Source organism: Theropithecus gelada, chromosome 11, assembly GCF_003255815.1.
Source record: "Theropithecus gelada isolate Dixy chromosome 11, Tgel_1.0, whole genome shotgun sequence".
NCBI lineage: Eukaryota > Metazoa > Chordata > Mammalia > Primates > Cercopithecidae > Theropithecus > Theropithecus gelada.
In genome coordinates, this window is record NC_037679.1 from 91,827,659 (window position 1) to 91,844,297 (window position 16,639).

General features: G+C 51.0%; 1 protein-coding gene across 2 annotated transcripts in view; it reads right to left on the minus strand.

Moving 5' to 3' along the window:
• Positions 1-1,734: 1,734 nt before the first annotated feature.
• The window catches only part of ANKLE2 (ankyrin repeat and LEM domain containing 2), a 37,848-nt gene continuing 22,943 nt past the window's right edge, over positions 1,735-16,639 (minus strand). Inside the window, exons 7-14 of one of the 2 annotated variants that reach the window (XM_025400928.1) lie at positions 15,755-15,821; positions 11,148-11,317; positions 9,662-9,768; positions 8,619-8,809; positions 5,671-6,265; positions 4,179-4,310; positions 3,283-3,503; positions 1,735-2,648 (exon numbers count right to left, since the gene is read on the minus strand). In XM_025400928.1, coding sequence (XP_025256713.1) covers positions 3,302-3,503; positions 4,179-4,310; positions 5,671-6,265; positions 8,619-8,809; positions 9,662-9,768; positions 11,148-11,317; positions 15,755-15,821 — 1,464 coding nt within the window. In that variant the 3' untranslated portion in view covers positions 1,735-2,648; positions 3,283-3,301. Of the gene's footprint in view, positions 3,504-4,178; positions 4,311-5,670; positions 6,266-8,618; positions 8,810-9,661; positions 9,769-11,147; positions 11,318-15,754; positions 15,822-16,639 lie in introns of both variants that reach the window. The other variant, XM_025400927.1, reaches the window with a different exon arrangement.

Sequence of the window (16,639 nt, forward strand, 5' to 3'; positions counted from 1 at the left end):
CGGCCCTTGGTATTCCCAGGCAGCCTCCAATCCAAGTCCTAACCAGGCCCTGCTTATCTGCCAAGATCAGAGACTCTGGATGTGTTCAGGGTAGTATGGCCATAGATGATTACCGAAGTTTCTTGAATATGAAACTTTAAATAACTTTTAGTTTCTTTTTCTAGAGTAAATTCCCAGCAAACTTTTTTTTTTGAGACATAGTCTTGCTCTGTCACCCAGGCTGGAGTGCAGTGCCATGATCTTGGCTCACTACAACCTCTGCTTTCCAGGCTCAAGCGATTCTCATGTCTCAGCCTCCCAAGTGGCTCGTTCTACAGGCGTGCATCACTGCACCTGGCTCATTTTTGCATTTGTAGTAGAGAGGGGTTTCACTCTGCTGGCTAGACCGGTCTGGAGCTCCCTGGCCTCAGTGATCCGCCCACCTCGGCCTCCCAAAGCGCATGAGCCACTGTGCCTGGTAGACGTTTCCCTTCTAGAACACCTGCTGTCTAAGTGGTTCTTACTTGGCCTTTTCCAGTCTTCTGCATTGGGGACAGACGTAGATTAGCAACGTGAGGACGGCTCCCGGTTTGGCTGGTTGCTGGTGGGGGTCTAATTTCTGAATGCTGGACTCAGGGCAGGCATGGCTGGGGAGAGGCAGGCAGGGGCAGGCAGGAGACTGGGGAGTGGGGGATCTGAAGACCGCAGGGATCTTCAGCGCACGAGTGTGCATGTTGTGAACGCCCGCACAGAGGGAGCCGTGTGAGGGGAAGGCTGGGGGCTTTGGACTGGGCCAGTTACAGGGGCCCAGTGACATCAATGATGGATACTGTCCCCCGCTTTGGGACAGGCTGAAGACAGACTGAAGACTTCTCAAATGTTAGTAACGATACCCTCACTCTGGTCAAAGTGAAAACTGCACACAAGAAGCCTCAGTGAGACTGGTGGGAATGGCATGCCACCAAATGGCAGCCAGCTGCCAGGGGCCGTCATGCCAACGTTTATCCCAAAGCCTTTTCTTGAGATAGCTGAGGAAGGCGCATTGGCAGGGCAGTCTGCAGCTGGAGCAGTCACAGGGATTCCAACCACGACAAGCAGACGCCCGCGCCCTGCACACGCAGCCAGGCCCCAACCAGGGTTCTGCCGTCAGCCCTTCCTGGAAAAGCTCTGCAGGCTTCTGGAAACATCCAGACGACTCTGGAGGACCCAGCTGTGGTCCCTGCCATGGCGCCGCTGGCACGCCCACGGCTGGTATGCAGCACCATGGCTGCTTTTACCCCAGAAACGAGCAGCAGACTCCCCAGGCGCCTTCCTCACAGCTGCCACCACGCTGAAGCAGGGCACTTTCCAACCAAAGCCACCACAGCAACTGTTAATGTCACCAAGGTTCCCACTGCCAAGAGCAACAAGAAAATCTGTGCTCCTTTAACGGACGCCAGAAAGTCTTTCACAACTTAGTCCAGAAAGCGGCCTAAAACCAGCAAGCGAATCTGAGGGCGCCCAGGCTGACAGCCGTGCCACCAGAACAGTGCCGTGTGCCCAGGCACAGGTGAGGGATCTTTCCAGAAGCTTAGGATTATTACCACGTGGTTCTGAAGTAATGCATTTCATTAAGTGTTTTGTGAAGGACATAAAGCCCCGGGACACACGAGAATGCCTTCGTTGGGTCTGGAATCGCCTCCCACAAACAAACGGAGAAACAGTCAAAGGTGGTCTAAGACCTGGGAAATCAGGAGCAGTGGCCTATATACAAAATCAGGGCGAAAACCTTTTACTTTCTATTTGAATTTACAACCATATACAGACAATATGGTAAGATTTTAGAGAAAACAGATCATCACTATGAATATCCATATTCTGATTTCTTTTGAGAACCAAGATGCCTTTTAAAATGCTGCTGCTTAGAACAGCATGTGTTGTCTGTCTGGTGTCTAGGTCTTGTCTGCTACAAAACAAACGAAGACACCCTGTGTAACAAAATCAGATTTTAACATTTAAATCTTGATTCCAATATTCCTCACCTATATCGTCATATGAAAGAAATAAGCCTTTTTTTTTTTAAACAAAGTTTCAATTCAGAATTTTTACAAACAAAAACAATCTTGTATCTACTTACTATCACTATATTCTCAAAAAGCAAGTTCAGGAAATTTAAAAATGATTTTTATAAAAGGCACTGAAGTTAGCAAAAGCATTGGTGGGTTTTCATTTTGGATGAAACACTGGAAATGTTCACAGAGTAACAACTGTGTGAGCAGGTGCCCGTAATACCCAGGAAGAAACCGACCTCCAGTTAGTACCTCCTGAGCACCTAGGCAGCTCCTCACACATTCTGAACACAGACCTTCATTCAAGCCAAGGTGAAGGCTACAATCAACACGGCAAGGAACCCAAATGGGACTTAAACCTCTGAACGCAACACTCTTTATAAAGGAGATCCCCACTGAAATGAGCCAAAATAAAGGATAACTTTATCGTATAATCATTTACGCTCAAAAAAGCCTCAGAATAAACTTCAAAACAGAACAATGTACAGATTGTATTACTGCTACACTGGCACCTGAACGAAGTAGGCAGTGAAGGCTCGCGTGCTGAGGAAACGGAACACCTTGGCTCCGCTGCTGCTGAGCTCTGCGTGGCTCCTGGCACCGCTCCTATGGGCTGCAAGACTTCCCACAGAGAAAAGCCACTTTTATCTTCCGATCAGTAATTTAAATATTCCAAACAACCCAAATTATAACAGTTGCTGCGAGTCTGAGGCGCACTCCGGGCTCCCTGATCCCAGCCGTCCACCTCACTCTGTCTGAACCATGAGACCCACAGGCGAACTAACAGGGACTCTGCCAGCATCATGCCACCCCCTGCCCCAGCCCAGGAAAAGACAAGGCGGCAAACAGTTCATCTTGGTGAGCGCAGGCAGCGCGGGGACATCAGTGCTCACGCCTCCGCCAAGTCCCTCCTTGTCCACAGCGTTTGTTGGATGCTGTGGTGAGTACCTGGCTGCCTGCCTGCAACTGCCTCAGCACCCTTTCCTCTGCTACATTTCAGACCTAGAAATTGCCACCTAAAAAGTCCACCACTACCACATGGACATTTTCCAGAAAATTGGTATCTGAGTTTGCTTTCATTAACTTCTAACTTCCAAAATATCAGAAATCCAAGTTTTATATAAAACATTTAAATCTTCTAAAATTCTCACACCCTCAAAGTGAGGATTAATAATAATTTAATCAGAATATATTCCTTTGTGACAGTTTAGCAACAAACATATGACCCTTCCTTCTTTAAAACTGAAGAACCAACCGAGAGCCCAGCGCTAAGCCTACAGGGCGGCAAGCTCAGCCAGGCGCGCCATCCTGCGGAGCTGGTTCCCGTGCGCGGGGCTGTAGCGCCCAGGACTGCCCGGGCCCGGCTTTCCGGGGTTGCTCCCAGCTGCACTGTTTCTCCCCGGACTGTAGCTGTGAGGGCCACTGAGATCTGGCAGCCGAGACTTGAACTTTCCTTTCACCGCGGGACTGGGCCAACTGCGGAAAGCAAGAAAGAACTGTTAGCAGACGGGCAGGCCAGGAGATGAACAGTGAGAGAGTGGGAAAATAATGGCCCAAGACTCAGGCACACGCGCCTGGGCAGAGAGGCACTGCTGAACCCTGGCACCGTGGGCACACACACCCAGGCAGAGAGGCACTGCTGAACCCTGGTCCCGTGGGCACACACGCCCAGGCAGAGAGGCACTGCTGAACCCTGGCACCACGGGCACACGCACCCGGGCAGAGGAGAGGCACTGCTGAACCCTGGCACCGCGGGCACACGCGCCCGGGCAGAGAGGCACTGCTGAACCCTGGCACTGCGGGCACCTGCGCCTGGGTGGAGAAGAGGCACTGCTAAACCCTGGCACCGACTGGGAGAGTCAAGCTCATGGGGGTTTCCAGGAGAATCCTGTGTGATCTGAGTAGAAACCCTGCTGCTTCCACCCCTCTAGCCCTCAGCTTGTCAGCAGCTGACCCGTTCGGCTTTTCCACCCAACTGGAGATCTGTCCTGTGTGCAGAGAGCCACAACACCCAAACCCACAGCCTGGCTGACGGGCCTGCCAGCGTTAGGAAGAGCCACTGGTACTTCCGCATGAACTGGAACTGGACCCTGCAGAAGCCAGCTTCCAACAGCTGCCCTGCGGATAACAGGCTGTCCGGGCCCCATGTACCTCTGTCTGTCCGAGGGTGAGTAGCACAGGACAGCAGTCTTCCATCTGTGCACGGCTGGGAACTGATGGGGGTCGACATCTGCACACTCAAGAGCAGCCAAAACATCCTGATCGAGTTTTGACGGCTCCTCTCTAGAAACCACAATACAAGAAGCAAAAACATCTTTGGTAAAAACATGAAGACCTCTAAAATAGCACTACTTTTTTTTTTATTTTGAGACGGAGTCTCGCTCTGTTGCCCAGGCTGGAGTGCAGTGGCGCCATCTCGGCTCACAGCAAGCTCCGCCTCCCGGGTTTACACCATTCTCTGCCTCAGCCTCCCAAGTAATTGGGACTACAGGCGCCCGCCACCACCCCCGGCTAATTTTTTGTATTTTTAGTAGAGATAGAGTTTCGCCATCTTGGCCAGGCTGGTCTTGTCTTGAACTCCTGACCTCGTGATCCACCCACCACGGCCTCCTAAAGTGCTGGGATTACAGGCTTCAGCCACCGCGCCCGGCCTCCACCCACTGTTAAAATGCAGTTTTGCATATTTGCACCCTCAGTGCTCAGTACCAGAAGGTTAGGGACATTTATCCCGTTAGACTGAGACTGACCCCAAGATGGCTTTATGGCTTTTCTTCCTAAAAGAATTTAATTCTTAGAAGAGATCATTCACACCAGTGGCAGGCACATCCCTAGCAAATAACAGCAAACACTAGGATCACCCACAGTCCAACCAGAAGAAGACCCAGAAAGAACGTCTAGAAGCTAGACTGAGAGACAGGAACTGAAAGCACATGGCGAGTCCACACAAAAGCTTGTTTGTGTGGGGGTCGGCACGGTGGCTCCCGCCTGTAATCCCAGCACTTTGGGAGGCCGAGGCAGGTGGATCGCGGGGTCAGGAGTTCGAGACCAGCCTGGCCAACATGGCGAAACCCCGTCTCTACTAAAAATAGAAAAATCAGGCCGGGCGCGGTGGCTCAAGCCTGTAATCCCAGCACTTTGGGAGGCCGAGACGGGCGGATCACGAGGTCAGGAGATCGAGACCATCCTGGCTAACACAGTGAAACCCCGTCTCTACTAAAAAAATACAAAAAACTAGCCGGGCGAAGTGGCGGGCGCCTGTAGTCCCAGCTACTCAGGAGGCTGAGGCAGGAGAATGGCGTAAACCTGGGAGGCGGAGCTTGCAGTGAGCCGAGATGCAGCCACTGCACTCCAGCCTGGGCGACAGAGCGAGACTCTGTCTCAAAAAAAAAAAAAAAAAAAAAAGAAAAATCAGCCAGGCGCGGTGGCAGGCACCTGTAGTCCCAGCTACTCGGGAGGCTGAGGCAGGAGAATCACTTGAACCTGGGAGGTGGAGGTTACAGTGAACTGGTATCACGCCACTGCACTCCAGCCTGGGCGACACAGCGAGACTCCATCTCAAAAACAGAAAGCAAGCAAGCGTGAGTGGGAAAGGAGCAGGTTCGGAAACAGCACCGCAGGCGTGCACAGGGCAACACAAGCCTACCCAAAAAGGAAAAGCCGCCTGGCCGATTCCCTCGTGACCTCCAGCTGACCCTCGTGCCCGGGGCTGCTGGGACTCAAGGACATGTTAGCGATCCTGGCTGACATTTCACTTTCTGTCCTCCTGCGGCCAGGCCCGAGTTGGTCTGCGGGAGGTGGCGGCTCTAACAAGTCTCTTTCTACTGCATCGATTCTTGAAGTCAGGATCTTATCTGTAGTTTTCGTATTTTCATCTGGTGTCTTAGAAACGCTACTTCCTACATTTTGCAAATTCAGTTTATCAAACTCAACAGTCAAATCGGAGACAGGTGGCAGATGGGCTTCCTCCCCACGGGGCGCCTTTGGTCTCTTGCCCACCAGGGTCCTGCTGTGACTCAGAGGATGGCAGAGCCCATTTCTGCTGCTGTGTGGACCGCCTGGCTCGGCGGCTTCTATGAGGTCTGCCTCCTGCTCCAAGGGGAAGATGCTGCACCTCGCGTATCCAAAAGCACCAACTGTGGGCGGGCTGTTATTTCGAGCTGCATTTTGCCGATTTTTTATTTCTTCCAAGCTCATGTCATCTTCATCTAGAAACGCCCTCACAGAAATGGAGTTGCTGCCTGAGGAGGACAAGGAGCACTTCAGTGACAGGAATGACAGGAAGCCCTGGAGCTGCTCCGCTCTGTCCGTGACCAACCGCCATGACCCCAGCAACCGCAACTCTTACATTCAAATCCTACTCATCAGATTTCACAATGGAAAACCACCCACACGACTCCCTGGAAAAGGGCAAACAGGACCCTGCAGATGCAATCAGGCTGCTGGGCCAGGCGCGGAAGCTCACACCTGCAATCCCGGCATTCTGGGAGGACACGGCAGGGGGGTCGCCGGACCCCAGGAGTTCAAGACTGCCTGGGCAACATAGCGAAACCCCATTCTCTATAGAAAAATTAGCTGCCATGGTGGCACTCACCTGTAGTCTCAGGAGGCTCAAGTGGGAGGATCGCTTGAGCCCAGGAGGTGGAGGCTGCAGTGGGCTGTGATGCCCCAGCCTGTGCCACAGAGTGAGACCCTACTTCAGGGAAGGAGGAAAAAGAAAAGCTGCCAGGCTGACTTCTTTTCTTTCAAAGGAAGGGAAATGAAAGGCCAAGGGCCGCCCAGGTGATGGGTGAGATGACCGCCCTGCACCCCTAGCTGCCCTCCAGTCCTCACTCCAGCTCTGATCTACTGCAACCCCAGGGGCTCCGAGTGTCACAGAGCCCCACAGGATCCCAGAAGATTGTCCAGAACAACCCCGTGAAGTAGCACTGCTGCGCGTTAGCTGTGTAGACAACACAGAAGAGCTCCTGGGCGCAGCCCTGTCCGACAGGCAACAGAAATGTCCCATGTGGTGTTCATGATGACGACCCTGGCCACAAGGGGGTCCAGAACACTTGAGCTGTGGCTCGTGCTACTTAGGAAATGAGTCAACTTTATGTAATAGTTATTAATTAAAATGTACATAGTCACAAGACAACACAGGAAGTGAGGCCACTTCATAGAAGGGAGTTCTGTGCCACCATCAGCTACAGCACAGCAAGGTCAGATTTCAGTGCTTCCCGTATAACCACTGCACTGACTTCTCTCTAGTTCTATGGTTGAGAGTCACAGGTGACTTTCCAAGATTCATTGCTTCTTAGTTTAATGTATGTCAGTCATTTTCATTTTCTTTCTATCATTCCAGGGAGTTTGTTTTATAAATGAAGTGTCTTGTGGGCTAATGGCTCTATTCTGACCTTACACATTCACACTCACACACACTCACACACACACTCTCACACACTCACACACACACACACACTCACACTCTCACACACACTCACACACACACCCTCACACTTATGCACACACACACACAGTTTAAACTGTATATCTGCTTTTTTAGCAGATTCAAATCTCTAGTTATTAGTAAATTTGTTTTTTTAAAAAATAGAGACGGAATCTCACTATGTTGCTCAGGCTGCTTTCGAACTCCTGGGCTTCAGCAATCCACCCACCTCGGCCTCCCAAAGTGCTGGGATTACAGGCGTGAGCCGCCGCACCTTGCCATCATTGATGTTTTTATGAATCACTTTTAGATTTTGTGTAGATTAACCTCTTCCATCATGATCTTTCCATTCACTGCATCCGTGCTTTGGAAGCGCTTTGCGTCCCGATACGCACCGCGTGAAGCGCTTTGCGTCCCGGTGTCTGATACGCACCGGTATTCTGGTGTGCACTCCTCTTTGCCTTTTTCCTGAAAATATGCCAAATCTAAAATATCATAGTCTCAGCCAGTGGAGTTCAGCTATTATGAGTTTTGAGAAAATGGCACAGAATGAAACATATTAGATTTTGGGTAATGAAAAAACAAGCAGAAATAGCAATACTGCTGAAAGCGATGTCATTATTTTTCAAATATCCTCCCCAACACACACCCCATTTAACATTAACCTTCCCAGCACTCTGGGAGGCCAAGGTCAGGAGTTCAAGACCAGCCTGGTCAATATGGTGAAACCCCATCTCTACTAAAACAAAATACAAAAATTAGCCGGGTGTGGTGGCGGCGCCTATAGTCCCAGCTACTCAGGAGGCTGAAGCAGAAGAATCGCTTGAACCCAGGAGGTGGAGCTTGCAGTGAGCCAAGATTGTGCCACTGCACTGCAGCCTCAGTGACAAAGCAAGATTCCGTCTCAAAAAACATTAACCTAAAGGAAAGTACCAGACAGACCTCTACATTAAAAACACCGACAGAAATGAGAAACAGATGTGTGTATCCTGTCAGACCCCGGCCACAGGGGGCCCGTCCCAGCTGCCATGGCCACGTCTGCACGTGTTTAGACCCTGGCCACAGGGGGACCCGTCCCAGCTGCCATGGCCACGTCTGCACGTGTTTAGACCCTGGCCACAGGGGGACCCGTCCCAGCTGCCATGGCCACGCCTGCAGGTGCTTACCAGACATGGTGGCTTTATCTCCGCAGGAGGCTTCCCTTTCTCCTGTTTCTTGTTGAGCCTTTTTGCCTATTTCCTGCTGTGTGAGATATTCTTCTAGTCTTTGCAGGCCTTCCTGGGAAGACAGATCAACAAAACAGCCCAGAAATTCCCAGTATTCAACCCAGGGATACCCCAGCTCATGAGCTAGCTCTCTGTAAGAAATAAAACACAATTAACCAGTTACGACAACAGAAAAAATACTCAGAACTACACAGAAAAAAGCCACTAAAGCTTCAAGTACCAGAGCAATGTCTGCAATCATGGCTATAATTTTACTTTATCCTTAACTGGCAGCTAAAATCACACTTCGCATTTTCTGAAACCGCACTCCTCCTCACAGGGTAAGCAAGACCCGGCAGAGCTCTCATGAGCTGTGAACCGGCTGCGGGAAGGAAGGAGGCCTCAGTCCGACAGACCCTCACGCCAGCAACCCAGGTCACACAGTTCAACTCCCACAGACGGACGTGTTCGTGATCATGGAACAGCCCTGTGGACTTGCCCATGGTTCTAGTCATGGCCAGGCACACGAAAGCCTAAAGGTCCTTTCTGGGTTCCACTTGTACACCTGACAACGGGCACGTATTTTGCAAAAATATTCTAAACAATACCACGAAGCTTTATTTGATTACAACACAATTTAGCTTTGTGGCTGTGCACTTCTTTTCCCCAAGGAATCCACACCGTTATGCGGTACCTTCTATAAAGTATTAAGGCTCCTTAGAAACATGTCCCAGAATCAATAAAGAACTCCAACTAGAAAAGGAAAGAAGGCACTGCAGACATCCCCCAGGTGTGGGATGGAACTGGCTTAAGCTAGAATTCTGCAACAACAACTGCAGCGTGTCCAACATCCACAAGGAATTAGACCTTCATGAAAAGAACCAAGTCTCCCAGTAAAGGCTTCCTGGGAATTGGTACTTAGAAGCTGTGATTTGATTTTCCGTCATTAATGAAAACACGACCAACTGCGTGCCCCACGGTGCCACGGCTCAGCCTTTCAGTACCTTCCCACTCTCTCAAAGCCTCTTTCTGGGTCTGATTTCTTGACGTGGTGAAGGAAGCCTGCTTTCTCTCGAGGTGGAGTTTTCCAGAGTTTGCGAAAATCTTCTGCCTATGAAGAAAAAAAAAATGTATTGAGCCGTGCCAGGCACCACGCCCCTCAGCTGGGGAAATCGCAGCAGCTGCCTGTCTCCTGACGCCCCTCCTTATCTCCCCTTCACTAGCAGATCCCTGGGCCACATGCCCACCTGTGGCATGGCTGAGTGGCCGCATGGCTGCACTCTGACCTGGGGGAGGGGAGGCGATCTCCTTTCTTGCAGCCCAGGGCTGTCAGGTTCAGAACCAGGAGGGCCCGAGCATGAGGCCTCACCCTGAGGACAGCAGACGGCCTGGAGCTGCCACACCGACACACATCTAACACTGCTCCCATCACAGGAGAAGAAACCAGCATTGATCTTTCTTAGTCACTCTTCCTAGGGCTTTACGCTTTATGGATCTGACCTAATCCTACCTGATACCACCTAATTTTGGACCCATTTTCTTTTTTTTTCTTTTGAGACGGAGTCTCGCTCTGTCGCCCAGGCTGGAGGGCAGTGGTGTGATCTCGGCTCGCTGCAAGCTCCGCCTCCCGGGTTCCCGCTATTCTCCTGCCTCAGCCTCCTGAGTAGCTGGGACCACAGGCGCCCACCACCATGCCTGGCTAACGTATTTTTTAGTAGAGACGGGGTTTCACTGTGTTAGCCAGGATGGTCTCCATCTCCTGACCTCGTGGTCTGCCCGCCTCGGCCTCCCAAAGTGCTGGGATTACAGGCGTGAGCCACCGCGCCCGGCCTGGAGCCATTTTCATCATAACTTATTTAGAAAGTTTTCAGGACAGGATTATATGTACAAGTCAGTATGTGAAATATTTCAATAGGAGAAAGAATTGAATTGTCAATTATAAATAAAAAAACGTGTACAACCTTTGGCCCACCAACACCATCATCAAGGATTTCTCCGAACATCGGGGATGAACCCGGGGGCTGAGGCTTCCAGGAGAGGGACTGGCCTGGAGCATTTCGTCTGAGAGGAAGCCAGTGGGGGCTGCAGCCGTGGGGAAACGTGGTCAGGTGGACGTGCAGATGGAGCTTTCCTAGTCACAATGGGCAGCCTCGCTACACCAGCAAGGTGCCCTGAGATGGGCCGTCGACACAGAAAGAACAGGGTGACGCGCACACAGGACGCAGCTGGCCCAGGGAATATCTGCTTTGTTGAGACGTGTGGCTCCCAGCACATCGGCCCTGGTGAGCAAGCCAGAGAGCCAAGAACACACATTTCTCTGGCCAGTGTTCTCACCACCACTCACTGGTGGATGGTTTGAGATGAGGACAACCCTGGGGCTCCATAGGACATGGCCCCTGAGACTACGCACAAGGCAACAGGCTGGAACACTCAGAACTGCAGTATAGGAACAGCCAGGCACCGCTTCCAGAAGCTTCTACAGCAGCTCACCTTGGCCGGACTCAGGGGCCCCGCGAAGGCTCTCAGGGTCAGCACTGGGTCTCTGGGGCTGCCTCCATGGCGGCTGACGTGAGAGGCCTCAGCCGTCTGGTCTGGGGACCACAGCTCCCCAATGACTGGAGAAGTGTCTTCTGCTCTCAGGAGAGGCACGTAGTAGTGACCTGAGGGAAGAGACAAGCACTGGCTGCAGGCTTCTGCCCCCTCCGCAGGTCAGGTCTGGGTGATCAGCACGGGGGTCACACAAGCCCTTGCCAAGGCCTCTGCAAATGGATCCAACGGACAGGGCAGAGGCTGGTTTGCGCCAGAGCTCCCTTCACTTAATGCAAATGGATGCAATGGAAACAAAGTCACACGAGGTCTCAGAGCTCACTTCACTTAACCAGCCTCACTTTCCTCCACTGCTACAAGAAAGAAAAGAAAAGGAAGCCCCAGGTAGTTAAAGGACTGAGGGGTCAGACCTGAGTGAATAAGATTAGCACACAATAGGCGCTTAATACATTTTAAAAATAAGTTATATTTCATTCCAGCCAGGTGCGGTGGCTCACGCCTATGATCCCACCACTTTGGGAGGCTGAGGTGCACGGATCACTTGAGGTCAGGAGTTCAAGACCAGCCTGGCCAACATGATGAAACCCCATCTCTACTAAAAATACAAAAATTAGCTGGGTGTGGTGGCACACGCCTGTAATTCCAGCTACTCAGGAGGCTGAGACAAGAGAATCACTTGAACTCAGGAGGTGGAAGCTGCAGTGAGCCGAGATCACGCCACTGCACACCAGCCTGAGCGACAGAGAATCTGTTTCAAAAAACAAAAAAAAAGTTTTATTTTATTCCTTCTCTCCTTTTTTCCCCTCTTAGTTTCAGAGAGTCTCACTCCGTCACCCAGGCAGGAGTGCTGTGGTATGATCATGGCTTACGCAGCCTCCAACTCCCAGGCTCAAGTGATCCTCCCACCTCATACTCTTGAGTGGCTGGGACGACAGGCGCCACCACACCTGGCTAACCTTTTACTTTTTGTAGAGATGGGGTCTTGCTCTGTTGCCCAGGCTGGTCTCGAATGCCTGGATGCAAGCGATCATCCCACCTCCACCTCCAAAAGTTCTGGGATTACAGGTGTGGGCCGCCGTGCCCGGCCTCCTCGCTTCTCAGTCCTGCCTCTGTCGTATTTTATCACAGGTGTGGGCCACCGTGCCCGGCCTCCTCGCTTCTCAATTCTGCCTCTGTGGTATTTTATCACAGGTGTGGGCCGCCGTGCCCGGCCTCCTCACTTCTCAGTTCTGCCTCTGTGGTATTTTATCACAGCTGTGGGCCGCCGTGCCCGGCTTCCTCGCTTCTCAATTCTGCCTCTGTGGTATTTTATCACAGGTGTGGGCTGCCGTGCCCGGCCTCCTCGCTTCTCAGTCCTGCCTCTGTTCTAGTTTACAGTTTGCATCACTGAATACGCATCTCTCAACAGATCTGGCATCACACGGCACTTGGATGTGAAGTATGGAAAGCACAAGGAAAAGTAGTGTACTCAGGTCCCACGGGACAGTGCAATAAAGTCACACAGGATAGTGTCATGAGGTTCTGTAGGTTGCATGGAGGCCACACACCACCTCGTCCTGCTTTCAAACACAGACCCTGGAGACCCAGACTCAAGAGGCTTCCTTTACAGTCAGTCACGCTGCTCAGGAACGCCTGGGAATTTCTTATGTTAAAGGCTTATTATAGTTTGGTTTTTTTTTTTTTTTTTTTTTTTGGAGACGGAGTCTTGCTCTGTCGCCCAGGCTGGAGTGCAGTGGCGCGATCTCGGCTCACTGCAAGCTCCGCCTCCCTGGTTCACGCCATTCTCCTGCCTCAGCCTCCCGAGTAGCTGGGACTACAGGCGCCCGCTACCACGCCTGGCTAATTTTTTTGTATTTTTAGTAGAGACGAGGTTTCACCATGTTAGCCAGGATGGTCTCGATCTCCTGACCTCGTGATCCGCCCACCTCGGCCTCCCAAAGTGCTGAGATTACAAGCATGAGCCACTGTGCCCGGCGCTTATCATAGTTTTTACGCTTTTAATTTTTTTCTAATTGTAAAAGTGCTGTATGCCCATCAACAGTCGACTGGATAAAGAAAATGTGGTACATATCGACCACGGGATATTAAGAACAAGATCATGTCCTCTGCAGCCACACGGATGGAGCTGGAGCTGTGACCCTAAGGGAACTGACACAGGCAACAAAACCAAACACAGCTCTCGCTTATGAGAGGAAGCCAAACGCTGAGACACATGGACGCAAAGAAGGAACAACAGTCAGCAGGGCCTGCTTGAGGGTGGAAGGAGGGAGGAGGAGGGACAGGATCGAACCTACACTGATCACCTGGTGAAATAATCCACCCCCTACACCCCGGTGACGTGCAAGTTACCGATATTACAAACCTGCATATGCACCCCTGAACCGAAAACGGAAGTTAAGAAAAAGTACGGTAATTTCCATTCAAGAGTACTGAAGGTACTGAAGAATTTCTAGAGTACTAATTTTCCATACTGAAAATCAGGGCAACTCAAATACTCTATCTTACATTTTAATATCTTATATCTGAATGCATCATATGTACGTTGGCATTTTACAGGTAATGGCAGTTTTTTCCCTCTTTTAGAGGTACATGAAAAGAAGACATACAGTATATACAGTATACGGTGCATGGTAAGTATACGGTAGAATTTACCTATAATTTACTCATAAAATACTAACGTTTACTTTTTTGGCATATTGATTTGAGTCCCTTTTAACAATTTCTGTCTACAGATGGAACTCACGGTCTCTGGACGGTTTTGTGCCTGGCTTTCTGATCCTATTTGTCCCTCATAACACTTTAGAGCCCCTCATCTTCACACAAGCGTGGGTCTCTCTGAGTGGCGGGAAGGGTGGGATGCAGGACGCAGCCAGCCCTGCAGCAGGCTCTGTGGCATGTGAAGCTAGTGACCAAGGCCCCAGCGTGACCACAGACGCTGACCATGCCTGGGCTTTGCACGAGCCTCAGAAGGACCAGGAAGGAGGTGCAGGCACTCTGGAGGTGCTGTGTAGCTCAGCCCACAGGAACATGAATCTCACAGTGCTGCCTTCTCCTCAGCAAACAGCTGCTGCGCCAGATCTTAGAGGCAACAGTGTTTTACTATCACACATAGGCAAGGACTTCTCAGACAGAAGTGCTTCCTCAATACCATCGTGAAGCGATGCCTAATGTCAGGGTTGCAAAGCATTTCTGACAATGTGGCTTGAAAATCCAGAGCAGACTCTCAGTTCTTCAGGATGTTCTGGCAACACAGCCGTGTGTTCCAAGGGCCTCCAAAAGTTCCAGCTGGGCCTCTGGAGCGAGGCCTCAATGGCCCTGAGAAGGAACTCTCAGCGCTAGCAGCATGCAGGATTCATGTCCTGTGCACAGCTACACACGCAGAAGAAGTATAATTAACAAATTACACTTAGGATGGGAAGAGATCGGGGACAAGCAGAGGCTCTTGATACCTTAGAGTGGGGTTGGTACACTTCCATACAAGGTCAGACAGTAAATAATTAGGCTCAGTAGGCCACAAGTCACTGTGTGCTGGGAAAGAACCCGGACAGTGTACAAATGGTGGTCATAGCTTTGTGCCAATACAATTTTATTTTTAAAAGCAGTCATTTGCAGACCCTGCTTTAAATGGAGACCGAGTTTTAGACAGGAATGGAATCCGAGACAGAGAAAAACAGGCAGGAGGGCGAAAGGACCTCAGCGTCTGCTTCAATCTCACCAGCAAGCAGAAGCTCCAGACTTCGAGCTAAGACAGCAAAGAAGAGGCGCTTCTAGACGTGTCATCTTCCAAAATTCACGAAAACAGAGGAAGACGGCAGGGAAAAGCCATCTCTGAAACCAGCCATTTTCACACGCCTGGCACCTACAAACCGCGAGGCACAGGGGCCAACTGGAAGCTGCTGACTACAGGAGGGCGGTCCAGAAAGTAAAGCCTCTCCCAGAGGCGAGTGGGGAGGGAACATCCCAGAGCCAAGGCAGGAGCCGGGCTGGAGGAGGAAGGCGGCGGCTTCGGAACCAAAGGAGTGACGGGGCAACCCCAGGGACGACCCCCACCCGAACACAGGCAGAGGGTGACGGGGCGACCCCAGGGAGTGACCCCAGGGACGACTCCCATCCCAACACAGGCAGACACACAAAAGCCAGGCCAGCCACACAACCAAGGAGCTCTGGGCCCTGCCTCTCCCTGAGCTGTTCTTTGTCAACTGCAGGCTCTACCTGAAGAGAAGCCATCACAATGAAGCTGCTGTGGGAGAGACCTGTGGATCCAGGGGTGAGGCCACGGGCAACAGGCAGCGACACACAACCTCAAAAAAGTTCTCTCACAGAAAGCTCAAGGAACAGATACAAGACTTCAGAGAAGGGATAATAGGAAAAGAGGGGGCAAGTGAGCTGGGAGAGCTCAGAAGAAAGGATGATCCCGAGAAGAGGCTTCCGAGGGGAGCTGGCACACGCCCTGGGGGCTAAGGAAAGCAAAGCTCTGCTCTGTTCCCCCAACACTCCAAGGCCCGTCCCACCACGGACCCCACGATCCAGGCACCAACTCCCCATCTTACCCTTTAAATACTCTCTGATCCGCTCCTTCAGTTCCACAGATTTATTTTTGCTTCTTTCACAAATCACCTATTGAATAAAAAGTGTGTCTAAATCTTATTTGATTGCAATATTTCCTTATCATTACAATGATTTTAGAAAAGTAAGTTTTAAAGTTAGTAAAGCAGAATAGTATCTTAGTGCTAAAGATTTAATAAAGCTCACAATCAAAAAATGTGTGAAGAGTGTAGTCTTTCTAAAGTCTAAGGGGACAGCTAAGAGAACACCCTCTGGGATTATGGGTAGATTTACTTTTTCTTCGTGCTATTCTGCATTTTCTAACTGTCTGCAAGGAGAGGAAAACATACAAGCACACTGTCAAGTAAAAGCAGGAGCACGTGAACATGTTTCTAACTTTCTCTGGTGTCTGAGTTTCACTTACAAGAAGCCTCATCATACATAAGCTTTTTGTTGTGAGGCTGGGTCAAGGTGGAGCTCCTAACTAACACGGAACAAGAATGTTCTATTTTTGCCACTACAGAAATCAAATTTCTCAGCCTTGGAGAACTGCAGCAAAATACAAACTTGTGCTAGAAACTACAGAAAAACCAACAACCTTCGGCCGGGCGCGGTGGCTCAAGCCTGTAATCCCAGCACTTTGGGAGGCCGAGACGGGCGGATCACGAGGTCAGGAGATCGAGACCATCCTGGCCGACACGGTGAAACCCCGTCTCTACTAAAAAATACAGAAAACTAGCCGGGCGAGGTGGCGGGCGCCTGTAGTCCCAGCTACTCGGGAGGCTGAGGCAGGAGAATGGCGTGAACCCGGGAGGCGGAGCTTGCAGTGAGCTGAGATCCGGCCACTGCACTCCAGCCTGGGCGGCAGAGCGAGACTCCGTCTCAAAAAA